Here is a 25,957-nt window from a genome sequence, read left to right as displayed (position 1 = left end):
AAGTAAGAAATACACGTGCGTCACACCAAGTTCAGCCACCATTGTCCGAGAAAAATCAACAATCCAATAGTTTGTTCGGAGTAAAATCGACTAATATGTAATAGTGATGACAACGACGACACGGATTGAATCAAGTACGAAGTGAAACAAAACAAGGAATCGAAGATATTAGTAGTCAATGTCTCATGGATCAACACTCCCCGTCTTGCGGGGCTTCTTCGCCCTATGCGAGTCTCCGTTCTCCTCACCGTCTGCTAGGCTCCTCTTTGTCCCCTTCTTAGTCCTCTTGCGCCGGCGCGCTTCCAGAATCTCATCTTCCGAAGATTCTTCCTCCTCTTGAGCTCGAGGTTGGTACGCCGCTGCATCAGGATGCAAGCGCTTGCTGCGTCGCCGTACAAGGTCGGCAGCCGCCGGACGCTCTTTCTTCTTTTTCGCAATCGCACCAGAACCACCGTCAGCACTCTTCACAGACGACGTGCGTTTCTGCAGGCTGGCCTTCGTCTTGTCCTTCTTCATCTCCGTGCCGGGTTTAGCACCTTCCCCGTCTTCGTCGTCACCTTCGCCGTCGTAGTCTGATAGAGCATAAGACGAAGCCGAGGCTGACATCGATTGTCCGCGTGAGCTGTGCGATTTCGCCTTGGGCTTGGATGACGAGGCAATGGATTCGTGAGAATCATGAGGTTCCTCGTTCTTGATAGACGGCGCGGAGGACAGCGCCGACTCCGCTTTCGAATCCGGCGGCCGGATCGACGGAGGCACTAGAGAAGACCGACAATCATCGTGTCTCAGCTTCGACACCGACGGCGAGTTCGGTGCGCTCCGCCCCATTACTGACGAAGTCTCTATCGCGCTGAGCCCCCTCGAGAGACCCAACGACTTCCTACTCTCCCGCCTACTCCTGCTCTTCTTCGGCCGCTTCTTGAACAGCGCCTCCTCGCCCGGCTGGACGAGATAGAACACCTCGTTTTCACGGAGCAGGTCCACTCCAACAAGCTGCCGCAGCACGCCGATGAGGTCTGAGCTGAAACAGTCGAGCAACTCGATGTTGCCGAGCAGCTGGCGGTAGTCTTCGTATGTCGCCGGGCCGTGGTCTTCAATCTCCTCTTCGTCCATGAGCTCCTTGTCGCCGAGCGAGCACCCGGGCACGACGAAGCACATGCGCGGGCCGCCTTCTTCCTTGGGTAGGCTGATCTTGTGGAAGCGGCAGTTCGAGCGCGTGACGGGTGAACTGGACATTGGACCTGATACTGCAGCCGACTCGAGGGATTGGGTGCGGAGGACAGATGGGGTGGGGGGAGGCTGGATCTCAGGGTTCGATGTCTGGAGAGGAGCGGGCGGGGGTGGAGCGGGGGGCTTAGCCATGACCTGCTGGAGAGACTGCCCTCTGGCAAGGGAAGGAGGCTTGTTATGTTGGTGACGCAGCACACCAGCATGGAATGTAGGTGGTGGGAGTGACGGCAGTACTAGACTTGGCCGCGTAGAAGACGTCGAGTTTGACACAACCGAAGATTCCCGAGAGGCCCTGAGCATCTTCGACGCGACACTGGCACCGTCGCTAGACTCGACGTCGCTGCCTTCGGCATCCTGCTCGTCATCGTGCTCCTCGTTACGAATCTTGCTATCGCCTGCATCGCTAGCTTCTGCGCGATCCTCATCGAACACGTCTGGTTTAGCGCGTTTTGCAGCGGGAGTTGTGTGAGACGCAGAGCGGGTGAGGCGACTCGGTTTCGTGTCTGAAGGGGATCTTCTGCGCTTCGCTGGCCGGTTCTGCGAGGACGGTTTGTCCGCAGAATCAGGCCTTCCGGCGGGATCACGATGGAGAGTTTCAGTGGACGAATGCCTACGCACCAGCGTTAGACAATTTGACAATAGTGGAAAATTCAAATAAAAGAACGTACTTCGCCTTGACGTCCACAGATGGGGTCACTTCACGAACCACGTCCTTGTCCTTGGCCGAATCCTCTTCTGCAACCGCCTGTGCAACTTCTTGTTCGTCTTCCTCCGGCTCCGTAAGATCAGAGGGCGGATACTCGAGCGAGGCAATGCTCGTCGTATCAGCATCCTCCACCGCAGGTACTGCAGTTTCCTCTACCGTTTGCTCCTCTTCAATTTCTTCCTCTTCCTCTTCACCCTCCGCATCGGCCTCGTCGTCAGGGATGACAACCGCACCGTCGAGCACGGTAGAGTCAGCGCCGACTGGAGAAGATGGGGCATTGAGCGCATCCTCGACAGCCACGACGTCCACCATAGGTGAGCCAGGTTCAAGGGAGGCGAGGCGAGGCGGGGGGCGTTCTGTATCTGGCGTGCTATCGACGATTTCATAGTCCACCACAGAATCATTCAGCTCGAGGGGTCCGTCGACGCGCATTTCCTCGTCCACAGCTTTCTCCACCGCCTCGTCCACCTCACCGTTGGCATATCCTTGGCCTTGACCATCGTCCACCACGTCGGCGTCGGCGTCGATGTCAGCCCCACCCTCATCCTTCCCCTCATTCTTCCCCTCATAATCCTTCTTCTCCTCAGGCGTCAACACCCTATGCACAAGCGCATCCACAATATCCCGCGCAATATCCCCACTCGCTCCTGCCCCCGCTCCCACCGTCTCCGCCACCACCGCATCCCCATCCGCAGGCGACTGCACCGACTCACCCGTACTCGAAAACCCATTCAACGGCGTAAACAGCCCGCTCGGCCCGTGCCCCATACCAGGCTCGAGCGCGCTGCTCGGGCCTGACGGCGGCTGGTCTCCGTTCGTCGGATTCGCGCTCGCGCTTGCACCGGCGCTAGCACCAACGCCAGTGCCGGCGTGCACACCAGCAGGAGGCTGAGCGAGCTCCACGCTCGCCCCGCGCGACGACAGCGCGCGGATCAGCGACGTGCTCAGGTTCATGCTCACCGGCGGCGGCGTGCCCGTGCCCGCGCCCGGGGTCTGTGCTGGGCTCAGAATGAGCCTCGGAGTGCCCGGAACGCTAATTAGCCGGGGCGGAGACGCAAGCGAGAAGTGCGGTGGAGGCTGCTGCTGCAGGTGCTGAATCGGCGGGGAGACGAGCGGGTCCGGTACGGACGGGTTCGCTGTGGTAGGCTGAGGCGTGGACGGGGGCGGTGGCAACGATACATGTAGGGGCTGGGCGGTAGAAGCTGAAGAGGGCTCGGTGGTAGATGGCTGGGAGACGCCCGTGTCGCTCTCGGGTGTAACGTCCGGCGAAGGCAATTGCGTGTTCTCGGGAAGGGAGTGAGGGAGGAGTACGTCGATCTCGTTGGGGTCGTTGGCTGCTATGGCTGCGGCTGCAGCGGCAGCCTCCGCTAGGGTCATGGGCATGGAATTCATCACTTGCGCGCTCGAATCAAGTTCAGGTTCGGGTAAGGTTTGGGGAGTAGATTCGACCAAGAGAGCAGACTCCGGCTCAGCCTGGGACGCAGACTCATGAGCAGGCTCGCGTTCCGGGGTAGAGACCCTCGGTGTAGGAGCACCGCTAATACCGAGGCCAGGCGGAAGGAAGTCGTCATCATCGTCAAAGGCAGTGGGAGGGTTGGCTTCCTCAGCATCTGCAGTTGCCTGAAGGAACGTCAGGTTTACGCAAAATCTAATCTTGAAAATACACTGACACCTCGGGAAACGTCCTCGATGACATACTCCGCCGATGGCTCGACAGAGCCCATGTCGCCACTGACGGACGAAACTTCGATTATGGGCGTAAGCAGAGCGGCCGAGGTTTCCTCCGACTCAGCCTCAGAGATATCATACAGAACGTTCGCAGTTTCTTCTTCCTGATCCTCGGGACCCGATCCTTGGTCGGAGGGCGACGAGGACCTAATATCAAAGTCGTCTTCTTCGTCTAGACAGCATTGTTAGCATAACTATCACATCGGTGCAATAATAATAAAACGCACCTTGAACGACCTCAACGTCCACACCCGTCTCGTCGTCTTCGGGCCTATCAGAGTCCTGCGATGGCCCAATAGTTTCATCATCGTCTTCCTCCTCAAGCTCCCCCTCCTCCTGCTCGCGGCCATCCGAATCCGGCAACTCAAGCACCTCAATCTCGACATCGGCATCATCGACATCATACACGAGATCGCTCGTGCCCAGCGGAATCGGACCCTCGTCCTCATCGTCAACGCTCCCGTCCGCATCGACATCCGACTCCCCTTCCGCATCAGCATCAGCGTCTGCCTCCCCTTCGAAACCGTCTTCGCCCCGAGCCCAGCGCTGGAACTGCCCCTTGACGAGAGCCTCCTCGTCCACATCCAGCTCCGCATCAACATCAATCAGCTCCACATCGCCGTCGTCCTCGGCCCCATCTACGACCATGCCACCCGGTGACGTCGCGATGTGCCCCGGACGCGTCGTGACGCGGCCCGGGAAGGCTGGGGGCCAGTTCCAGTCGAGGTGCGCGCCGTGGTCGTTGAATGTGTGGCCGTCGTCGAGCATGTAATCTGCGTCGGCTGCGTCGGCCGGGCGGGTAGGAGGCGAGGACGGAGGGGGCGGACTCGAGTCGGGGAGGGCATCGTCGTCGCCATCGTCGCCTTCTTCTTCTTCGTCTGCGTCTGAGGGCTCGTCCAGGACTTTGAGAATTTCGGGCTTGGGCTTCTTACCTGGCTTTTTGCGTTGATTCCGGGGGGTGCCCTCGACGTCCATGACGGCTTCATCGTCTCGCTCTTCAGCGGGGTCGTCTCTCGCTGCTGCGGGCACCTCAGCCTCATCTTCGAAAGCGTTCTCGTCGATGAACGCGGCAGCGTCATGGAGTGGTGTGAGGCTCGAGGGGTCGATCTCGGCGTCTCGTAGATCGGAGACGAAAGGAGAAGGGAAGTCGCCGCCCGCGTAAAAGTCCTCAGCGTACTCGCGGGGGCCGGCCCAGGGGTCGGGGAGCTCGACGGCCTGGCGCCCGGCGTGCGATGGGTGGAAAGCAGTACCATCTGTTCGAGATAAATACATGTTTATTGTATGAAAGGATTAGAAAAGAAGTGAAGGGGACTTACCGTCGGCATCGGCGGTGCGGTCAATATCTTCTTCGTCTCCGTCCGCTGAGATGGATAGCTGGTCATCGTCTTCGTCCCGGTCAGAGACACGTCCTGGAGAGACGTCGCGTTCTTCTTCGTCTTCCTCGTCCCCTTCCTCCTCATCTTCGCCGTACGCGTAGTCACGAGCGTGCGGTTGCTGCCTGGGGTCATAGTGCTGGGCATGACGGGGGTGAATAGAAGTAGCGGAGCCCGCCGGGCCTCTCAGGTCGCCGCTGTTGGCTTGTTCCTCGTCGCTGTCCACAAGTTCAATGATTTCCGGACTTTGCTCCCTTTCGTCACTCTCCTCGCCCTCCTCAGACACTTCTTCTTCTTCGACTTCCTCATCTTCCTCACTGGCCTCTACGCGCGGCTGACGTTGGCGAGGGTGAACAATGTCCGTGCCCTCGTAGATCCCCTCTTCTTCATCCTCCTCTTCCTGTTCTTCGTCCTCGCCAATATAGTACTCGCCTTCGCGCAGCACTCCATCTTCATCGTACTCGTCCTCCTCGTCCAGCTCTTCCGAGCCAGCATCAGAGACGGGACTGGATCTCGGGGAGCCCTGCTCGTCGCCTTCCTCCTCTTCGCCCGCTTCAGAGTCGGAAAGAAGCTCGATGGGATTTTGCTGTCCACCAAAGCCAGGGCCCTCGCGAGGGTCGCGAGCCTTGCCTTTTGCTCTCAGGCTAGGTCCGTACGACAGCGAGTCTTCCTCGTGGAAGGTGGCGTCAGCGACGTCTTGGCCCGTGCCGTCGTCGGCCAGTACCATGTTCAGGTCCGGCCCCGCGCCAGGACGACGGGCCTCGTCGCCAGCGTGTGATTCGTTGGAAACGCGGGCCTCTTCGTCAGCTTCTTCATCGTCCTGACCGAGGGCACGTCTAAGCGCGGAGGTGATACCGCCTATCCAGTCGTCGAACTCGGGCTTGGAAAACTTGTCGTAGGGGTTGTGGATCGGAGCTCTGGCTTTGTTCGGGTGAGATTTTTGGACGTTAAGCGCAGAGACCGGTGTGAGCTGGGGCGCGCTTGGACGCGCATATGAGTAGGTAGGAGACCAGCTCGCAGACATTGTGGTCGCGAGGGCGGGAAGAGGAAAGACGCGCTCTTGTGGGTCAGTGAGGGGACAGAGCAAGAGGCCAAGACGCGAGCCGTCATTAATGATGCACGTGCCCACGTGCTTTCCTTCCTGTTCTGGACAACCCCCTTTCTGTTGCTCAGCCAATGTTGCGATGAGGGTAAAGAGTCTGCTGGTCTCCAGTAATATTAGAATATTTAAACATGCCAGCCTTGTCCTTGCAGTCCAAGCTGGCCGAAAGTCTTAAACTAAAGCTTGAAGACCTGGGAAGGTTCGGCAGATGCCGGGCCAAACAAATGCAAGCAGCTTCCGCGGCGCCGAACAAAAGTCCCGCAGCAACCAGTAGCCCTCTTGATCGTCTGACAAGGCACTTTATTCCAATCCAGGCCTACAATTGTTCATTTAACGACATAGACTCTTTTTATCCGTGTCATTCGTCCGGACCCTGCCACGATCCCCACTTGGATCGCGCGGCCCAGTCAACGTGGATACGACTTCGCAAGCGAACACGATTGACATTCGTCAACACGCCGATCCGTCGAACCTTCAGGGTGGCTTACGCATTTTCTCCATATCTTCTGGCTGCTGTGCTCTCTTTGGCCAATAAAGGCTATAGTAGAAGCAGATGCGGCCCCGTGCTCATTGCATTGTCGCCATAAACTCGACCCGCATTGTCGTCGCGAAAAATTGACAATTCAGTAGGCAGATTGACCCTGACCAAATAGTTTCCGCTGGGCCGTTTTTGGATACCTGAGGCATCCGAGTTGCTTGAGCCTGATTTCCTGTGCTTTTTCCTACGTCCAAGCTCGCCACCTTAAAAACTGGCTGGTTCGGTTTACGACCTTGTCGACTCTCCTCTCGTCTTCTCTTGTGCTCTTGACACCCCCGCTTCCCTTGCATATACCTATCCCTCTACCACATCTCAAACCTAGTTGGTGAGAATAGCTTGCATCTTACTCGTCCAGTGCTTTATCTAACCGTCTTAATTCCTGCAGAAACAATATGAATAGCGTTACCGACGATACCGCTCCGTATCAATCCGCTGCCGACGTAGACTTTGAGCTTCCTCTCGCTTCCCAAAGCCCTGTCGTTTTCAACATCGACCTCGCGGACGGCCCATCGCTCTGGGCCGATGCTCACCAGAAGCTCTTGGGCTTAGGAGACCGGCTGATAGATATCCGCATCGACGTCTCTCGGGCTCCTGATGGTTTCGACTGGATTCGTCATCTCTCTGAAGCATCTCACAACGTTCTCGAAAACGTCTTCAGTCCATCTATTGCTCCGCAAGTGCGCAAGTATGATATCATCGCTACTCCGAAAGCTCTTCCTTTCTTCCTCAATGAGCTTCGTCGACCGGCACCGGCGCTCGAAAGTCTGCGACTGGAATGTTCTCAACACGTTGAATCAAAGTGCTCGCCACATGTCAAATCAGAGTACTCTCAAGACGCTCAAATGAAGTGCTCTCAGTACGACGAATTTCTTCCCTTGACCTTGCTCGATGGCCACGCTCCCTACCTCCGCGAGATCATCTTGGATAACATCGCTCTGCCATGGAACTCTCCGCTCTGGGGCTACCATCTCAGAGAAATCCAGCTTATCTCCGTGCCAGAAAAGCTAGCGCCGACGACGACTCAAATACTCACCATTTTCTCTGGGACGACCTTGCTACAGACATTCGAGATGAGGCACACCCTCCCTGTACCCGATCTTCCTAGCGTCCCAGAACACGAAGGGCATCTTTGTGCACTCCCACATCTGACGGGAATCTCTCTTCACGGGCCGTACGAGCGGTACACCCACTTGATGGCTTATCTGCTTCCTCCGGTTGATGCCTTGGTGGAAGCAACGATCGACGGGTTCGAGCACGAAGGACACGGGCACCCCGCAAACCTTCCTCTTATCCCCGCCGAGACGCTCGCGCCTCCTGTCGACGTAGAATGCCTCGACCTCGAGTTCTGGGACGACTGTCACGCGGTCGTACTCTCCAGCAGCAGCGACGCCACCAACGCCCCCGACTGGCCTTGGAACCCCGCATCCCCCTTCGACATGCGCTTCGACGCCTCCTTCAAGCTCTCATGCCTCAACGGCGGCCACGAGCACATCGTGTCCACCTACACCTCTCTCTCCGAATCTCTCCGCGCGCGCACCATCTCCACGCTCCGCATCGACGCCGTCCGCCCTCGATACACAGTCCCATGGATGACCATCCTCACCTCCCTCCCACACGTCCAGCGCCTGTCCCTCAAAGTCGACGACAGCGCCCTGTACCAGCTTCTCCACATTCTCCAACCATGGAGGCCGTCGGCGCCCGGAGGTCCGCATGGCTCTAGAGCGTACCTGCCGCCTACGCACGGGCGGTACTCCCTGGTTCTTCCTCAGCTGAAAGAGCTTGTTCTCAGCTGGGGGCACAGCTACCCCGGTGACGAAGACGTGGCGAACCACAACAACTTCATCTTGGCTCAGGAACTTGCGTCCTGCTTACACGCTCGAGCGAGCGTCAATGCGAAGCTGGCCTATCTCGAAGTGAGGTCGCATCAGCTCACCTTGAGGAGCGGAAGACTCTGGCCAGAGGTTGGTGTGCCCTATCTGATTGGTGCGGCGAGCAGTTGGCGTTGGGTAGAAACGATCGAAGAGTTTGAGGATTCTCACTCGGACAACGATGGATGTTGGGAGTTTCGCTGAAAGAGATCTCGAGATTATAATAGATATATATAACTAATCAGAGTTGGTTTGTTTCGCACTACAATAATATACAAACTTTCGTGATAACAATACAAGAAATTGGTGCAGAAAAAAAAACATTCAAAGACTCCGCTGCGAGCGTTGAAGACACGCGGGGGTTGGCGTAGACAATCAAAGGCCCGACATAAAACCCGATGTTGAACTTGGTGTGAGGTATGCACTGTTCGTCGGCAGCGCTTATGCACAAATCCCAGGAGCTTGTAGAAAACGAACGCGGTCAACAAAGAACCCTAGCCATCGAATCGCGCCTACGGCGTACCAGAAACACCTGCGATATATGCCAGGTATATCAATCAAAATCGATACGAGAGACTGACTTCAAACTCCAGCTCGTCCAGCCCATCCCTACCCAATTACAGCACCACCTTTGAGAAGCCCTTGGTGGGCGGAGAGCCCCCTGCCGAACTGGCCAGGAGCCCGCGCACATCGCGCGTGCTCCACGGTCACTTCGGCATGGGACACGGCCACTCACCGAGACATAACTCCATTTTTGAGGTCGTTCTCTGCGGCTCCGCTATGCCGTTCAGAAGATTAGTTCTAACCCGTGTAGCTCGAATGCCGTTCAAACCGAAGGAGGTCGAGGATATTGAGTTCCTTGGGCGGAAGCCGTCACTTTAGTTTTTCTTTGTTAGCATGACGTCTTCACCCATGTATTACGCCTTGAAGTAGCGGACGAGCTGAACCAAGGACCGTGGACGACCCTCTCGAGTTTAAGGATCTCTACCCCGTACAGAGGCGAACGCGGGAATGTACCAGTCTCGTATGCCCCCTCGAGTTTCAGTACAGAGCCAAATCGGCGCTTTCAAAGATGGATGCACTGGTTGGGAGCCAAGTCGGTTGTTGATGCGGTACCATTCCCAACCCCATTGGCCACCATAATGCATAATTGAAGGCGGCGGTAACATAACAGCGAAGACAGATGGACGAGGGCGAGGACGATAGCGCTGGAAGCAGCGCACTTCGCTAATGAGATAAGTCAAATGCGTATCAAGTCTTATTTCCGCCGTGGTGCACTTGTCTCGTGTTCGGAAACTGGGCCCACGTGCGAAGGCCAGGACTGAACGAGGTCTTCCTATGTCAGCACTGCCATTACGGCGCTAACCGACTGGATTAGAGTTCTCCGTCGTAGATCTACCGTTTTGCACTAACCATGAGAGCCAGACTCCTCCCAGACAGCACACGCAACGGCAATCCTAGGTCTCGCCGGGAGTTCGTCTGACTTGCAGAACTGAGAGCCGCAGACTTGGTGCTTGTCGCCTCTAGAAGATCCGAGTCAGATGTCCGTTTTATCCAGTCGAGCGGAACAAGAGAGAACACTCACAGACTGGTCGATGGTCTCCTACGCGGCCGTCACCCAGTCCTCATCGTTGAAACGTTGAAGGCCGAAGAAAATCTGGTCGCTGCGGCTCCGCGTTTTGGGATGTAGGAGCCTTGTGTTTGGCTTCATCCTAAGTCCGAGATGTCATGAAAAGAAGGTGGTTCTCTAAATGAAGTTCTGGAAGATGATGGTGACGCATGGGGTGATGCACTGGGGTGGTGACTGCTCTAAATCGACGTACCACCTACAGACGCAAACGGTCTGGCCAGATGCTTGTCAGATCATGTCAGGCCCCATTGGGCACAGTCGAGGCTCATGGATAATGCGAGGTGCATGGGGTCGAAGTGGAGAGGTACAGTATGGCAGCCTCGAGGGGCACGGACGGAGCCTGTGATCTCGAGCTGGGGAGAGATGAGGAAGAGCGCGGGCGCAACCGCTTGATCCAGTGATCGCCAACGCCGTCGCCAGGCCTCGAGCATCGAGCATCTTCGCCCTCTTTCCATCGCCTTCACCAGCACCGTCGGCGACGAGGAGAAAGCAAATAGGAGCAGAGTGGGCCCAGCGTTGACGCGACAGACAACATTGCTCGGCTCAACGGCAGCCCCTCTGGCAGGCGACGTGCAACACGCAACGCACCCATAAAAGGACCCGGGGCAACCAGCACACCCATTTGTGTCCCCCTCATAACATCCTCACGTCCACCCCTTCTTCGTCCACCGATCCCCCCTTCTCCATATCTTAGCCCATAAGGAAGAACGCCAAAGGACTAGACGACATTCACCAAGCTTGAACGCACGACTAGCTATCCTCCCACAGTCGAGGCCTGCTGACTATCCTCGAGTTTCGCACAATTCCGCCAGTCCGGTATTGCCCATTTCGCCTGAAAAAGTCTAGTCGAAAAGGAGCAGCGGTCAATGGCGGTACGCTTGCTTGTTCCCTCCCATCACGTTCTTGCTTAGCTCAACTTACGATCTGCCCGCCGATCACCCGCTGCGTCACGGCTGACCCTTACCAACCATCTACGACACGGATCCTGACTCGCAATGCTCATCAATCGGCTACCGGTGGACTACCTCACAGACCAGCGTTGACGTAAAGGGTCCAATGCCCATCCCTTGTCGTTCTCGTCCCCACTCATACCACCAACCCATCCCCGGCTCTCCCTCCAGCCCTTGCAGCAGCATCGCCAGTACATCACGGTTGACTCACACCGATGTCGGTGCTGAGCCAGATTCACCGGAGAATCTCGTACGGGGAGCGTACTCAAGGTTCTCTACACGGGAAATAGTCTTCTTCCTCCGCGTTCGGAATCTCCCCATCTCGGGCACGACCGCTGAGCTCGTCTCTCGGCTTGTGAACCACGATCTCCACACATATCACTTCCCCCGCGCCCGCTCCTCGTCTCCCCCGCTCACCAGCTGCCCGTCATCCACCTCTCTCTCGCTTTCCGCCCCACATGTATACTCGCGAGGGAGGTTAGGGATCAGCACGAAGGGAAAGGAGGTGCTCCCCAATCTGCCAGTTGAGCTCATCGCCGAGATCACCGACACCTTAGGAGACTGGGAGCTCGCTCGTGCCCTCGGTCTTCCCACTTCCCTCCCTACCCCGCCCGAATGGGTGAACGCTTCTCCATCTGCAATCGCCCTCCTTCCCGGCTCCCTCTCCCTTCTCCGCTCACCACACGTATCCCTCCAGGACCTCGAGAAAGACCCGCCAAGCCCAAGCGCGTCCGCTGCAGCCTCAGCCGTCGTGCGCTTCGGCCACGTCCACGTCCTCGACTACCTCCTCGCGCACCAGCGCCGCGTCTTCGCCGTCCTCTTCAAGCCCAAGCCCTCCAGCAGCGACGGCGACACCATCCCCACCGTCGCCTCCACCCACGGCCGCACCGCCATCCTCGCATGGTACAAGCACGCGTTCACCGCGCACCCCGAGCTCGTCCCGCCCCCCGCGCGCAGCGCGATCGAGGCCGCGATCGACGGCGCCTCGCGCGGCGGGAGCGTCGCCGCGCTCGACTGGTGGGCGGGCTCGGCCGGGACCGCGTTCGCGTACACGGAGAGCGCGCTCGAGCACGCGAGCGCCAAGGGCCACATCGCCGTGCTCGAGTGGTGGCGCGCCGCGCACCTCGCGGACCCCGAGGGCGTGCCGCTCCTCGTTGGGCGCGCGCTCGATGCGGCGTCGAGCGCGGGGCAGGTGGCGGTGCTCGCGTGGTGGGCGGCGTCGAGGCTGTCGTACAACTATGATCGGCTGAGCATGTTGCATGCGAGTGTGGCGGGGAGGCTGGATGTGTTGGATTGGTGGTTGGCGAGTGGGCTGCAGGTGATGTATGATGGGGATGTGCTTGTTGGTGCGACGAGGCACGATCGGGCGGACGTGCTGGAGTGGTGGGCGAGGAGCGGGCTGAGGGTCGAGTGGCGGATGTGTGATATCGAGGAGGCACTTGAGGACGCGATTGGTGGAGGAGAGGGGGCGAGAGCGTGGTGGAGAGCGAGAGGTGTCGACTTCAGGGCTGAGGATAGGGAGTGGATGAAGGTTCAGACGCTGAACTGAATGGTTTGGAGGTCGGTGCGTGGCAGGATAAGGACGATCAGACGACTGCTATCGTTATGAATACTCATAAACGCTTTAATACTTTCTTTCTTGTTTTTCTAGATCACACTCCTCTTCATCTTACGTATTACTGTATGCTGATACTTCAATGGCACAATTGCAGCTCGTCGCTTCAACCTCTTGTGCTAACCCTTTGCGCGAGGAAGTACTTAATGAAAGGATCTCGATCAAGCCCGCCAGCTCGGGAGTGATACGGGTATGGGAAAGGCTGTTTTAGTGCTTTCTTCAGTTTGAGAGCGTTTACCCGGTAAGTGCTCACCATCCCCATTCCTGGTAGTTGATCGCTCACTCTTTGCATTTCCCTCCACCGTATTCGGCCCATATTGAGATCCATATAGTTATTGCGTCCAGAGTAGGACATGTTGGTGCTGAAACGCTGGTCTTCTGTGTTGCTCTTCCCGGTTTTCCTTTACCTTCCCGGGACCTTCGGCGATAGGAATCAGCGAAAAGAGCACCAGGATGGTGCTTTTGGACCCTAACCTTCCGATTCAGATCATCACCGAGATCCTCCGAGTCCGCATGCCTCGTGTTAGACCTCGCCGCAATGCAACGAAACCCTTTCCTCACAATAACTCTACACGCATCAAGCGCCGTGGGTCCCCTGCTGTGTTAATATGCCCCTTTATCGACGACGAACGATCGGTTTGGGTGCACATCGGTCCCAGGTGCCATTCGGGCTGCGAGAACCTATAAATGCACTGGGCTGGCAGCGTGCCCAGTGCTTGTACCGTCCCCGCCCAACATGTCTCATCGACAGCCGTACCATGGGCAGTCGCGCAAGCTCGTAATTTCTTTCGACATTGGAACCACTTACAGTGGCGTTTCCTATTGTCTGCTAGATCCTGGAGAGGTGCCGGTGATTCAGGGGGTCAATCGGTACGTCGAACGGTCCTTGTAGCGATACACGATTTATCTGGATCGCAGCTTTCCAGCTCAGGATAACGGAGGAGACTCCAAGGTCCCCTCTATCTTGTACTATGACAATAAAGGGAAGGTCCGCGCGGTAGGCGCGGAAGCCCTACAGGAGAGCGTCTTGGAGAGAGCAGAAGATGAAGGCTGGCATAAGGCTGAATGGTATGTCCTTCCGCATGTTGTACGCACCATCTCGCTTTAACACCTGTACGCTACAAAGGTGGAAGCCCCACCTCCGCCCAAAGCACATGTCGACAGGGCTCACCGACGCGGATATCCCTCCACTACCCCTTGGCAAGGCAGCTGCCGAGATCCTTGGCGACTTCTTGAGGTACTTGTTCGAGTGCACAATGACCTACATCGAACAAACACACGCCCAAAGTCCCGAGTTGTTGGCCTCGCTCAAGGACAGTATTGACTTTGTGCTGAGCCATCCCAACGGGTGGGAGGGTCCGCAGCAGGCGCAGATCCGGAAAGCGGCTGTGCTCGCCGGACTGGTGGGCAATAAGCCGCAGGACCAGAGCCGCATTCAGCTCGTCACTGAGGGAGAAGCAAGTTTGCACTTCTGCATGAACTCGAACCTCGCGACGAGCGCGTTTCATGTGGGTACTTCTCCCTTCATGGGCACGAAAGAGGAAAGCTGACTGGAAATCAGGATAACCAGGGAGTCATCGTCGTTGACGCGGGAGGGGGGACGATTGATCTGAGTGCATACTATATGACCAGTAATCTTGCCTTGTTCGAGGAGATTGCGCCTACAGACTGTATCTCTCTTCCTCGACTCGGAGACGTTTCAGGTACTGACTTTAGTCTTGAGGTCTCCTCCAGGGATCCATCTTCGTCACACGGCGCGCCGAATCATACCTGCGAAGTTCGCTTTCCCGCTTACCCATTCGTCGCAACCTCCTCTAACGTTATCTGCAGTAAAGCTTCAAGGGTCAAAGTTCGGCGACGAATCTGACGTCAAAGAAATGACCAAGGTATTCGATAGCACGACAAAGCTCAGGTTCAGCACTTCTTCGGAGGCCGCGTACATCAAATTCGGCACGATTAGGGACAGGGATCAGGATTTCGGTATCCGGTCGGGGCAGCTCAAGCTCCCGGGGTAAGGTTTCGATTCAGCAATACAAACAGAAGCTGATACATGCCTGCAGCACCGATGTTGCAAAACTGTTCGAACCCTCAATCAACGCCGTGATCGATGCGGTCAACCAACAGCGCCAGGCAGCGCGCAAGCCTATAAACGTAAGGCAAACCCAACCTCCAAAAAAACCAAACTTAGCAAACCCACAGAGCGTCTTCCTCGTCGGGGGCTTCGCCGCGAGCGACTGGCTCTTCCACAGCCTCAAGGAGAGCCTCCCGAAGCACGGGCTGAACTTCAGCCGTCCCGACAGTCACACGTCCAAAGCTGTTGCAGACGGCGCGGTCGCCTTTTATCTCAAACATGGCGTCTCGACTAGAACGGCTCGCGTCACATATGGCACGCGGTCTGCGATCGAATACAACAAAACTGACCCGGAACATATCAAACGTGCGGGAACAATCATACCGAGGCCATCGGGGCGGTCAGTCCTCCCGAATGCGTTTAGCCCAATCTTATTTAAAGTGAGCATTTGCCGACCTACGAGTACAAGATTGTGGCTCGTGATTGTGCGGATTTGACCCAGTCATCAATAGGGCATGCAAGTCTCGGGGATCAATAGGGAGTTCCGTAAAGAATTCATTACAGATAGCGCGTCCAGGATGACGTTCGACAAGGTCTCGATTGACATCATTTGCTATGAAGGCGACGACCCCGCCCCACGCTGGATTGACTCCGAACCCGGTAAGTATCTTACTGTATTCTGCCATGGGTATTCTGACATGGAACACAATCAAAACCATGGACTAAACTGGCCGTTCTCACAGAGAAATACTGGAATCTCTGCACCATTACCGCCGACACGTCGCAAGTCGCCAAGACCATCAGCTCTCGAATGGACGTCAACGGGCGGCAGTTCTACCGGCAAGAGTTCAATTTGGTGCTCACTTTTGGGATCACAGAGCTTAGTGCCCAGCTGAGCTGGATGGAAGATGTAAGTGTTTGTTTCCTTCGGACGCTTCGACACAGTTACTCACAGAAGCAACAGGGAGTTGAACAGAGGTACTGTAGCATCAATATCGCATCACGCTTTGCTTGCATCCTCATTACTTTTTTCTAGGAACCCAGCATCGGTGATATACGACCATGTCATTGAGGAGCGTCCATCGCAGTGATACTTATGGTTGCGGGTCGTCCCCGCATTTCTTTTTATATACTCGCATATATATAAGTATGTCAGCAGGAAGAGTCGTGATTGATGCACACTGAATCCCCGGCGCCACATTGCCATTATTCGTCGGCATGTCGCCGCGAATAAGGTTTTTTTTAAAAAAAAAAGGCAATACAATGTTCGCCAACAGCCTAAAGCTGGTCCTCAACTGGCTGGCATCAATCTTTACTCACTCGCATAGTCTCGCCAAAACGCACACCTTCGATTTATGGTCTCGAATCGTTACAAAATCGTCTACTGCAGACTATGCCTCTCTACGCTCGCGGCTCTTGGTTTCAAGTATCCTTTTTGTGCACAAGTCATCATTTGTTTCTGTGGTCTGTGTGGTCTACGCAAGCTCTACGTGTCCGCTGAGTGAGCGCGGTCCAGCTCGCATCGGGCGTGGTAAAGTACGTAGTCGATTAAACTCGCACAGCCACACACACGTGGAGTATGTACCAAGACTTCAATATTTCAATTCTCGCTATCATCATATCAGCACATCGCTATCCCAGCGTCGCATTCCGCTTCCACTCGATACGCGGCTCTTAAAGGGAAAGTGATGAACCTCAGTCATTCGTTGAAGCTGAAGCTTCAAAATGAGTGCAGTAGGCCGACGCTGGAGCCAGCGAACTAATTCCCGACCACCGGGAAATAGGACAGAACAGCCCATGTCAAGATGTCGAGTTCGCGGTCAAAACTCCCCACGTCTAGTCATGTCTGTCCAAAACCTGACACTTTCTCTATGTTTTCTCTCTGAATTTCCTCGGTAGGTTGCTCAGCAGCTGTCGTGATGACTATTGCCCCAAGCTGAACTGCGTGAATAAGTTTGTCATTTGCCGTAAATGGCGGGAAAACCAGCGCTCAACCTAGAGGAACGAACCTGAGTCCAGGTGGTGCATGCTCCTGTATTACGAGAAAACTGAATTCAGCGATGATGTCTTCGGCAAACTTCGTTGTGAGTTGGCCTCGGCTAAACCCAGTTGCTGATATTGCCAAAGCCAACGTTTAGGAGATGCACGATCCGGTATGCGCTACACCCTTCCGTATTACCGCTACCAGTGCCATTGACGGTGTATAAAAGGCGCATTCGTCGCCCCATCATCTATCCGGCACCCTTCTCATCCTCACTTCCTTTTTCCTACCATATAACCTTCTGAAACTCTTAACAAGAACACCATCATGGTTTTGAAACTCTACGGCTTTCCCATCTCCACTTGCACACGCACTGTAGCGGCCACATGCAAGGAGCTCAATATCCCGTATGAATTTATCAACGTTGACTTGGCTGGCGGCGAGCACAAAACGGCCGAGTTCACTGCGGTACATCCCTTTGGCCAGATCCCTTACATCGTGCGTAAATATTATCCATACTCCCGGCCTTTTATCGTCTGCGGACACTGATTTGATGCACTTGCACGCCCGAATGACAGGACGAGGATGGTTTCAAGCTTTTTGAATCACGCGCCATCTCGCGCTACCTTGCCAAGAAATATGCCGGAAATGGCCCGAAGTTGATTCCTACTGACCCGAAGGAGGAGGCGATTTTCGAGCAGGGCGTCTCGATTGAGTCATTCAATTTCTACCCTTCGGCCATTGGATATGCGAAGGAGAAGGTCTTTAAGCCGTATGTTCGCTTTCCTTCTTTCTCCCCATATTCATTATTCCACATTTGTGTCTTTGCTGTTGATGGCTGGTGAGCTAATGTGTTCTATAGGATGTTCGGTTTGACTACCAACGAAGAACGTGCGGCAGAGCATCTTGAAACACTCAATGCCAAGCTTGACGCGTACGACGTTCTCCTGGGCAAGCAGAAGTATATCGGCGGCAACGTAAGTCCTCTTTTGACCACAGAGGCGGCCTGTAACATGCGAAATCGTTTTGAGGCTGCTAACGATGATTGATCTTATGCAGGAATACACCCTCGCCGACATATTCCACCTCGCTTATGCACTTGCCGTCGTTGAGGCCGGTCAAGGCGGGCTCTTCGAGTCGCGTCCCAACGTGGCTAGGTGGTGGGAAGAGATATCGAACAGGAAAGCCTGGGTGGATGTTATTGAGAAGGGTGTGTAAGGGCTTTGCTATCGTGTAGCATAAGAATACATTGTTCGCAGAGCAATGCTCGCAGTGTTTGCAGTATGTTCGAACTGGGATATTTAAGCATTTCGTGGTGATGATTTATTGCGATGCACGATATGTATTTCTGAGCATGCGTCATTTTCTTTCTATCGGAAGAACGAAGACAAAGACGTCCATGTTTAGATAAGCTGATTGACACTCCAGGATGAGTTGTTCTAGACGAGTTGTTCAAACTAAGATTCCGGCGTTCGGTTCATTCCGGGCGGCTAATGACTCATTTCCCCACGACTTGGAAGCGAGACGCTTTCGCAACTCTGCGCGGAACGTTGGCCTTCCGCTTTCCTAGATGACGTCCTTCTCTTGCCCTCTTGATAGGACTTGTCCGATAGTCAAATCACTTGGTCAACGTCTCTGTCAACGTAGACATCCTGCTCAAATGGAGGACAAATGCTTTCGAGACGATGGTGGCTAACTAGAACCAGCGATTGAGACGACTTGGAGACGACACCCAACATTTGACTATCAAACCTACGATGACGAGTGGCATGAGATGGTAGGCGCTTCGCAAGGATGACGCTGGCTGGCTGGGAGTGGTGGTTACGGATATTTTCACGGTGTGTTATCTTCGACTCGTGCGCCGTATGATGCAGGAGCCTCTGACTGTTCTGTCAGATGTCACGGATGGCTGCGGAACGATGACCTTGAATGTCACCATGGCGGCCCACCAGCTTCGTCTAGCACCGTGACCTCTGTTGTATCACACCCGCTTTTCCCGTGTCAACTGATTTCGGATTTTGTCATCAACGCCTATTTATTCCCTAAGAAGGATATGTCTGAGACCTGTCGAAGTCTCCCAAGCAACGTAGGTCCATGCGCTGACTTGAGCGCTTGGGCCATGTATGTCGTTTGATGCATTCGTTGTCTTGCCCCTTGTAAGGAGAAAAGAGGTATTGGTTGCTTTGACCGTGGTGAGCATGCTGATTCCCACTGTAACGTAGGCACGAAGACGCTTGGATGTTGGTTCCATTACCTTTAAAGCGCTCGTCGAACGCTCCCATCTCCATATCTCACTCCCTACCTCCTATCCAACACGTTCCTACCAGCATTGGAAACCCTACCATACCAAAACCTTTGGTGAGTATTCGCTTCCTTAGTTTCCGTGTTCCGGCTAACAAAGCTTCTGGGTTGGCTCCCTAGTCCTGCCGATACCACATCGCGCCCAAATGTCTTGCATAATGCTGAATGCACCCAGCAAACTTCTTGGTCTGCCGAACGAGCTGTTGGCCGAGATTCTCAAACTATGCTCTATCGACGATTGCTTCTCCGTGACGGGGGTCTGTAGGCGACTATACGATGTGGCTGCATCTCTTCCTCAGTTGTGGACAGACATCATACTCATTGACAGCCAACCTAACACATGGGTTGAAACACAAGCGATGATTCGGAGGTCGTTTCCTCTCTGTTTCACTTTCTCTCTCGCCGCCACAGAGCTACCAGACGCCGATCAGCGTGACTCCAACAATTCCTACTACGACGTGATGGACTTAGCCATTCGTACCGAGGCACACCGCCTACGTCGCCTCAACGTTGTTCTGACGGGACTCACGCAACACAATCTTCTCGAGAACCATCTGCTTACATCTATGCCAAACCTCGAGTACCTGGAGTTAACGGGCGACGGGACCGATGAACGTCCTATCCCTAGCACTTTCCTCGCGGGCTGCGCTCCTAGACTCAGGAGACTTGATCTTGATAACATCGCTCTGCAATGGGACTCCCCTCTGATCGGGAATCAATTGACATATCTCCGGCTGGCTGATCTTCCACAACGTCTGGCCCCTTCAACGCAGCAGATGCTGATGATTCTACGAGCGACCCCTTCGCTACAGGCCCTGATCATCTCGGATGTCCTCCCTCAGCAGGATCAGCTCTCTGTTCCATTCTACATCCGCCACTCATCTCATGACAACAAAGTGACGCTCCCTGAGCTCCGAAACCTCGATCTTGCGGGTGATTTTGGAGACTGTGGGGCTCTCCTAGCGTATCTAGACGTTCCGAAAGAAACTGAGAGCTGTATCCGGACAAGGTCCTCGGCCGACGGGCATCTGGACGATATCCCTTTACTACCAGCGGATGCGTTTTCGTTCAAGGATAACGACACCATGATGTCTGAGGAGAAAGTGAAACCCGACCTCTTCCGAACCCTCGATATCGAGTTTACCACGGCAAATCAAGAAGGGCAGGAAAGCGACTGCCATATTCATTGGAGCCACCCTCAGTGCAACATCTCGGTGTATGACAGCAAGTACTCCTCTCGAGACGAAGCGCTCTCGCCTGTGGCTATCGATGAGACCTTGATTGAAAGTGGACGTATCGGCGAAAGCTTTACCAGCGGTCTGCACCTTTCCTCGAGTTTCTCCTCGGACTGCAACTGCTACGGCGGCCACGACCATCTCAATGCAACGTTCAAACCTTTGGTGGGGACCAGCCGACTATGTGACGTCGACACGCTCAGGATCAAGACTTTGATTCCGGGAGTACGCAGCTCCTGGAGAGCGCTCCTTGGTGCGGCTTCCAGTGCACGCGTGCTCGACTTGGACATGGACCAAGCAAACCTGAAGGCTATCCTCAACGAGCTAGATGCATCGGATGTGATGGGGGGTAAAGAATCGCCGATGTTGCCTGCGCTCTCAGAGCTTCATTTGTTTTGGCCCTACGAAGAGGATGCCATGTTTAGCGTTGTTACGCCACAGCACTTGGTTCGCCTGCTGGCGCGACGGGTGGAAGCTGGGCTTCCCCCTGTCAAGTTGGCAATTAAGGGATACGATGTACAACAGGTGTTTAGAGGTTTCGAAGGATCGCTGGAGCGGTTGACTTCCACCCCTGTAGAGTGGGCCGAGTACGATGACGATATGGATTTAACTCGCTTGTTAGTACGTGTAGGATAGGCGCCCTGGGCTTGATGTATTGCAATACCAATTATCTATGTAGAAGCCGCGAAATTAATCTTCCCAAGCGTCAAATTGTACTGGGCACACCGCTCAGGCTCCCTGTAGCCAATCACACTGTAAGGAAAGAGATACTGTAAGCACGTTGACATGATAGCTATTTATGAACCCACAAGCGGTGAAAGGGATAGTACCGAGAATTCCAACGTGAAGAATCCTGAATCCTTCATTTCCGGGGGAACAGGGTGGTTGGGCGCAGGGCAGGGGACGCATTGCATACGCATGCAAGGTACAAATGCTGTATTCTCCTCCCTTTCATTCTTTCCATACCTTCGTCGATTTCGTCGAGAATCCTTGTCGACGAAGCAGACACTCTTGACCTACAGCTTGGAAGGGCCATCACCAACAACATAGACTGACTATTTGGATTCGCTGCAGTGCATCGTACGGTGCTTGCGAGCTCGCTTGGTAGTCAGTTTAAATACGTTGTTAATACCCCAGCATGCCTGTTCCAGCAGTAATAGCGGCCATAGTCATCGCATCTTTTATAGCGGAGTCAGCAATCATCGCGAAGGCTCTCAAGAACTTCTGGGATTCAAGAGGCTCTACCGCTACATCGCCTAGCACCAATCCCGTAGAAACCACTGCTCGCAGGAACACATACCGTCATGTGCGCGTGGCTGGGGAAGAGGACAGGCAGGCTGCATTCGAACTGGCGACAATTGTCGCCTCAGAGGTCGAGGAGTGGAGGGGCGAGGTACACAGGAATCCCTCCCCTGTACATCTCATTCCTTCCTACTAAAAGATTCATGCTGACTGTGATACACATCGTATAGCCCGACGCCTTCAACTCTCGCATATCCCTCACCATCGACAGATGGGAAGAACTCCTTGCACAGCGGCGTGCGATGCAACAAAGACGCTCTGCTGCCGCGGTGTGTAGCAACAACGTGAACCCTACCGATACCACCACCGTCAGACACACGGTTGACCGGGAGGGAGAGGAAGAAAACAAGCAGGCGATACGTGAGCTGGAGGCGATCATAGCTCGCGAGGTGGAGGAATGGAGGAACGAGGTGCACGGGAGTCTGAGCCGTGGGAACCTGTCAAACTCCGAGCGCATGCCGATGAGTGAACTCGAGGAAGAAGTTCGTAACCCACTGTCATCACCAGAGACATCGGAACTGAGATTTTTATAGGCGATCCTTTCTCTGCAGTATAATCTTCTCTCACCAATTGATATCCTCCGAGACCTTCCTCTCAATGGCCCAGGAATCACTGCCGCTCACTCTCCTGCGGCATCCATTTCCAACGGCATCGTCAATCCTAGTTCTGGCCCTAACGGCACCATTTTGACTGGAAACCCCTCGAATCTCATAATAGACAGAAATGCCGACGCAGATGTCATTTTAGCAAGAGACCAGACCCCCGCACTCACGGACGACTCCCTCATGCCCCACGACTCCATTTCCAATCGCCTCAGCCCTGTTCCAGGCGCCGTTCCTTCACCCCCATCTGTGCCTACCACATCAGACGGACGCTTGGTTACACCCCCGTCCGATGCCAGTACGATGCGCGCACCGACTACTATGTCGTTGCAGCCCATATCGACCATTGCGTCGCTTGACTTGATGTTCTCCTCCTGGTGGGAGGCCGGGTTAAACCTCAGTGAACCGATTTCGCCGCCTTTTCCACCTTCTCAGTCAATGTCTACCCAGCCGTTGAGGTTGCAGTCAACCGAGACAGAGACGCAGGCGTCTTCCCACCCTAGTCCCCAGACTAATGTTCAGGCTCCAATATCAGGAGTGGCATCGTCGAACACCTTCACACCCATCCCCCAGCACATCCCGTTCTCCCCTCCTCAAGGATCAATGCACTCTCTGTTAGAGCGCTTTCAAGCATTTTCAACATCACCTCCTGCTGTCGTTACCCCACTGGGTCCTCACTCAGCCCGGTTCTCGCGCCCCGCAAGCTCGTTTGCCACGGCTTCTCCATCGGTCTCCACTCAGTCCATGCCTGCACCCCGGGGGAGTCGCGTACAGAGCGCCGCGTCTCCGGAGTATGCTGAAAAGGCCATGCTCTCTCCACTTACGGGCCTGACCGTCGGATCGCTGTTCACGTCTTTGCCATCCGCGAGCTCAGACGCGCGTTCTACGGCGCCTGTCGAGCGCTCAACGCCGGAATCCGGAGCCGGGTCTGGCGCCTCCGCCAAATCAAGTCCCGAGAGTCAGGTTGCTGCGCCCTCGGCTCGCGTACGCTCGGTCTCTGTGGGCTCAAAGCGTGTCCGAGTTCCTGTGGGAGTTGTCAACGGATCCGCAGCGATGTTCATGGACCATGGGCTCAACGGGGGTGCGCTTGGAATGAACAACACTGGTGGTGAGGAACGTGTGGATGAATGGGCTGAGGCAATGCAGTTGATCAATGCGCACCTGATCAACTGATGTTGTTTACCCCAGTCGAAACATGGCGGATTCTCCGGGAGTAGTTGTAAGCGCCATGTCTCTCGGACTTACGCCACACTTCGCTCCTTGTCAATCCTGCGTGTCAGCTTCTCTATCGTTGTCATAACATCAGTGTCCTTTTTGTTTTTGTTTCTGCCTTCATTTCTTTCTTGTCATGATCTTGCTTCACTCGAAGACTTCGTGCCAATTCCTCCGGGCTGTAATCTTACTCAATTTTGTATACTATCGGAACTTGGATTCCCATTCGAGTTTTTCCAAGGAATACAGGCTGTTCCGAGGCTTCGATGGATGGAATCAGTATGGTAGCGGTTTGTCCTCAGTAGGTTTTCTGGTATATACGATACAGCTAAAATTGATGTGATCTGGGATGTAATAAGCATTTGCGCAAAAACTACGAAGGTTTGAAGGGTCAATATAATGTGAAAATCGCAAACGTATCTATGAAACGTCTTTTCAAAAGAGAAAAGGGTATTCTCACGGAGTTCCAAAGTCGGTAAATCGAGTATAATACGTTCTCAAGATAATCAAGCGTGCAAGACGAATAGACTACCCATAAGCGCGCTCGAAATAACGACCGCCGCAGAATGAAGCGCCGCCCTTGTTGCGCCACTCGTCCCTGAGCTAATCCCAGAGCCAGATGAAGTAGATGTCGACGTGGAAGTAGGCTGCGCACTTGAGGTAGAGCACGAGCCAGAGCACGTCGTCTGGCATCGACGTCTTTGACTGGATGAGCACATATACTGGTGTTTCGTAGATAAAAAAACTTGCACTGCTCGAATGTCGGGACTGAGTAGTTGCTCTCTACATACGGGTGCGTTTCATTGTATCCGACGCCAACGGGCACGAGGTGCTTGAACACGGCGGCAAGTTGATCATGGTATGTCACCGCCGTGTGCATGGTGAAGTTCGTCAGCTCGTGCGTCAGCATGATTGTTCCCTGCTCCGCGAAAGTGCCGTTTTTTGCACGCGTGATCAGGTCCTCGTAATTCTGGTAGACTTGCTGATCGGTGTATCCGTCATAGCCGGCGCGCCAATCGTTTGAGTCGTACTGCCACAGGATCGTGCTCATGTTTAGGGCATGCGCGATTGCGCGCACGCGGTCGTCTACATCGCCATACGGCGGCTAAACAAGTATATGAGTATATGTCAAGAAAGGTGCCAAAACCACTTACACGCCAGCAAAGTGGAGCGACACCGGTGACGAACTTGATCATCTTTTGCTGTCAGGTCATGAGTATACGGTTGGGTCAAGTTTAGAAGCGACAAACAGCTGGAGGAGAAATTAGAGGAACGTTTGTGAGAATCAAGAATAACTGCATACCATAATACAACTCCGCGAAGACTTGGGTGTTATTAAGAGCAGTAGCTAGAGCACTGTTAGCATATACGTCGGATTGCTGATGAATATTATTAAACGCACTATATTGATGCGACCACGTGTCTGGTTACGGTTTCGGATGGCTGTATAAGTAGGCGCTCACAGCGCATAAACGGCCACTCACGGACGCAAATTTGGTGACCATCAACGATGGCACGTTGGGCTTGGAGTGGATTGTTTTGTACGTTGCTCCCGATGTAAAACATTGCTGCGAGAGGAAGTGAGCATACGCATACGACTTTCTAGTCCAACCTAACGTACTAGCTTTCTGATTCCTCGACTCCAGGAAATCATAGAACACATTGTGCGAGCAGTTAGGGCCGTCATCAAATCCGTATCCCAGTGTATCAGGCTGTCAGCGGTCCAACAGAGGAAAAAGTCACGACATGATCCACATTGTGGGGTTGCAAAGTAGAGAATCAGAACTAGTTAGCGCCCGCACAAACTTAGGCCCACATCCAGTTTGAGGCGCTAAGCGCTACCCTAGATGAACTAGCAAAGTCTCACTCACCTCAGGCATCGTCGTAATGTCGGCTGCCAGCCCGCTGTGCTTGGGCACATCACAACCCGAGTACGTCCACCAACAGTCGGGATCGTTTGAGGGGTAGTTGTATCCGGAAAAGTCCCCGGAGAGCGAACCAGGTTGGTAGCCCTTCACCTGCACGTCCGAGGGGACCTGGTTCTGGATGCTGTTCCAGAGATCCTGCGCTTCAGTGTCCCCGTCCACGATGGATGCTGGCTGCCAGTTGTTAGGATACTGGGAGGACACGGCGTCCATTGGTGGCCAGTCATAAGGCTGGCACTCGGTGTCGGGGTCTGTCAAGATGTTAGTGCAATCCCAATGATGGGTGAGAATGCCTACCGGTGATTGCGGCTTCGTTAGCTTCATTGGTGGGTGTCTGGCCAAGGACATGCAAATGCGTTGTGAAGAGGCCAGCAAGCGCCAGGTAAAGCAGACTTGAGGCAGAGAAGAACATTCTGCGCAAAGGGATGGGTCACGCAAACGAGCGACCAAACGAGGACGCGACAGAAGGGTTATAAGCCTCTGTAAATATGAGCGTCCGGCTTCGTCTCGGCATGCAGCACATGTATCCTTTGCATGATCAATCACTTGCCAGCAGGATGCGACCAAAGGGAGGTGCAGTGGCGTTCT

General features: G+C 54.7%; 9 protein-coding genes across 9 annotated transcripts; 6 read left to right on the top strand and 3 right to left on the bottom strand.

Annotated features, from left to right (window-relative positions):
* Nucleotides 1–73: 73 nt before the first annotated feature.
* Nucleotides 74–1,266, bottom strand: CONPUDRAFT_82804 (uncharacterized protein). Its single transcript, XM_007771391.1, has one exon. The coding sequence runs from the start codon at nt 1,234–1,236 to the stop codon at nt 184–186; it is 1,053 nt and encodes a 350-aa protein (XP_007769581.1). The 5' UTR covers nt 1,237–1,266; the 3' UTR covers nt 74–183.
* Nucleotides 1,267–1,272: 6 nt separating this feature from the next.
* On the bottom strand, nt 1,273–6,099 carry CONPUDRAFT_137762 (uncharacterized protein; the record flags this gene model as incomplete). Its single annotated transcript, XM_007771390.1, has 6 exons — nt 4,981–6,099; nt 4,597–4,917; nt 3,892–4,548; nt 3,607–3,836; nt 1,899–3,556; nt 1,273–1,840 (listed from the first exon to the last, which is right to left on the bottom strand). Coding segments are annotated over exons 1-6 (4,515 nt in total), but the record flags the coding sequence as incomplete, so codon positions are not given.
* Nucleotides 6,100–7,069: 970 nt separating this feature from the next.
* On the top strand, nt 7,070–8,749 carry CONPUDRAFT_154710 (uncharacterized protein; the record flags this gene model as incomplete). The annotated part of the gene is made up of 1 exon (XM_007771389.1): nt 7,070–8,749. The coding sequence occupies one exon, from the start codon at nt 7,070–7,072 to the stop codon at nt 8,747–8,749; it is 1,680 nt and encodes a 559-aa protein (XP_007769579.1).
* A 2,611-nt stretch (nt 8,750–11,360) lies between these two features.
* On the top strand, nt 11,361–12,674 carry CONPUDRAFT_27816 (uncharacterized protein; the record flags this gene model as incomplete). Its single annotated transcript, XM_007770772.2, has 2 exons — nt 11,361–11,585; nt 11,631–12,674. Coding segments are annotated over 2 exons (1,269 nt in total), but the record flags the coding sequence as incomplete, so codon positions are not given.
* Nucleotides 12,675–13,476: 802 nt separating this feature from the next.
* CONPUDRAFT_125520 (uncharacterized protein) lies at nt 13,477–16,003 on the top strand (the record flags this gene model as incomplete). The annotated part of the gene is made up of 12 exons (XM_007771388.1): nt 13,477–13,610; nt 13,659–13,808; nt 13,867–14,248; nt 14,302–14,410; nt 14,464–14,517; nt 14,571–14,751; nt 14,801–14,891; nt 14,940–15,251; nt 15,324–15,471; nt 15,555–15,721; nt 15,776–15,789; nt 15,848–16,003. The coding sequence occupies 12 exons, from the start codon at nt 13,477–13,479 to the stop codon at nt 15,900–15,902; spliced, it is 1,797 nt and encodes a 598-aa protein (XP_007769578.1). The 3' UTR covers nt 15,903–16,003.
* Nucleotides 16,004–17,015: 1,012 nt separating this feature from the next.
* CONPUDRAFT_125518 (glutathione S-transferase) lies at nt 17,016–18,089 on the top strand. The gene is made up of 4 exons (XM_007771387.1): nt 17,016–17,290; nt 17,371–17,564; nt 17,655–17,769; nt 17,852–18,089. The coding sequence occupies exons 1-4, from the start codon at nt 17,120–17,122 to the stop codon at nt 18,008–18,010; spliced, it is 639 nt and encodes a 212-aa protein (XP_007769577.1). The 5' UTR covers nt 17,016–17,119; the 3' UTR covers nt 18,011–18,089.
* A 1,162-nt stretch (nt 18,090–19,251) lies between these two features.
* On the top strand, nt 19,252–20,964 carry CONPUDRAFT_154706 (uncharacterized protein; the record flags this gene model as incomplete). The annotated part of the gene is made up of 1 exon (XM_007771386.1): nt 19,252–20,964. The coding sequence occupies one exon, from the start codon at nt 19,252–19,254 to the stop codon at nt 20,962–20,964; it is 1,713 nt and encodes a 570-aa protein (XP_007769576.1).
* A 451-nt stretch (nt 20,965–21,415) lies between these two features.
* Nucleotides 21,416–23,637, top strand: CONPUDRAFT_166134 (uncharacterized protein). Its single transcript, XM_007771385.1, has 3 exons — nt 21,416–21,742; nt 21,801–22,112; nt 22,164–23,637. The coding sequence occupies exons 1-3, from the start codon at nt 21,467–21,469 to the stop codon at nt 23,403–23,405; spliced, it is 1,830 nt and encodes a 609-aa protein (XP_007769575.1). The 5' UTR covers nt 21,416–21,466; the 3' UTR covers nt 23,406–23,637.
* A 313-nt stretch (nt 23,638–23,950) lies between these two features.
* CONPUDRAFT_56932 (carbohydrate esterase family 4 protein) lies at nt 23,951–25,693 on the bottom strand (the record flags this gene model as incomplete). Its single annotated transcript, XM_007770815.1, has 8 exons — nt 23,951–24,098; nt 24,191–24,549; nt 24,599–24,640; nt 24,719–24,792; nt 24,847–24,867; nt 24,929–25,012; nt 25,066–25,156; nt 25,316–25,693. 8 exons carry the CDS (start codon nt 25,691–25,693, stop codon nt 23,951–23,953), a joined length of 1,197 nt encoding a protein of 398 aa, XP_007769005.1.
* Between the last annotated feature and the right edge of the window lie 264 nt (nt 25,694–25,957).

Source organism: Coniophora puteana, assembly GCF_000271625.1.
Source record: "Coniophora puteana RWD-64-598 SS2 unplaced genomic scaffold CONPUscaffold_7, whole genome shotgun sequence".
Classification (NCBI taxonomy): domain Eukaryota; kingdom Fungi; phylum Basidiomycota; class Agaricomycetes; order Boletales; family Coniophoraceae; genus Coniophora; species Coniophora puteana.
Note: the sequence above shows the minus strand (reverse complement) of the source record. Positions and strands in the feature narration are given on the sequence as shown.

Coding starts and splice junctions, on each gene's coding strand:
- CONPUDRAFT_82804 (XM_007771391.1), bottom strand. CDS start 1,236: ATGTCCAGTTCACCCGTCACGCGCTCGAACTGCCGCTTCCACAAGATC.
- CONPUDRAFT_125518 (XM_007771387.1), top strand. CDS start 17,120: ATGGTTTTGAAACTCTACGGCTTTCCCATCTCCACTTGCACACGCACT. Junction 17,291..17,370: donor TTGGCCAGATCCCTTACATC/GTGCGTAAATAT, acceptor CCCGAATGACAG/GACGAGGATGGTTTCAAGCT. Junction 17,770..17,851: donor AGAAGTATATCGGCGGCAAC/GTAAGTCCTCTT, acceptor GATCTTATGCAG/GAATACACCCTCGCCGACAT.
- CONPUDRAFT_166134 (XM_007771385.1), top strand. CDS start 21,467: ATGCCTGTTCCAGCAGTAATAGCGGCCATAGTCATCGCATCTTTTATA. Junction 21,743..21,800: donor TACACAGGAATCCCTCCCCT/GTACATCTCATT, acceptor CACATCGTATAG/CCCGACGCCTTCAACTCTCG. Junction 22,113..22,163: donor TGAGTGAACTCGAGGAAGAA/GTTCGTAACCCA, acceptor AGATTTTTATAG/GCGATCCTTTCTCTGCAGTA.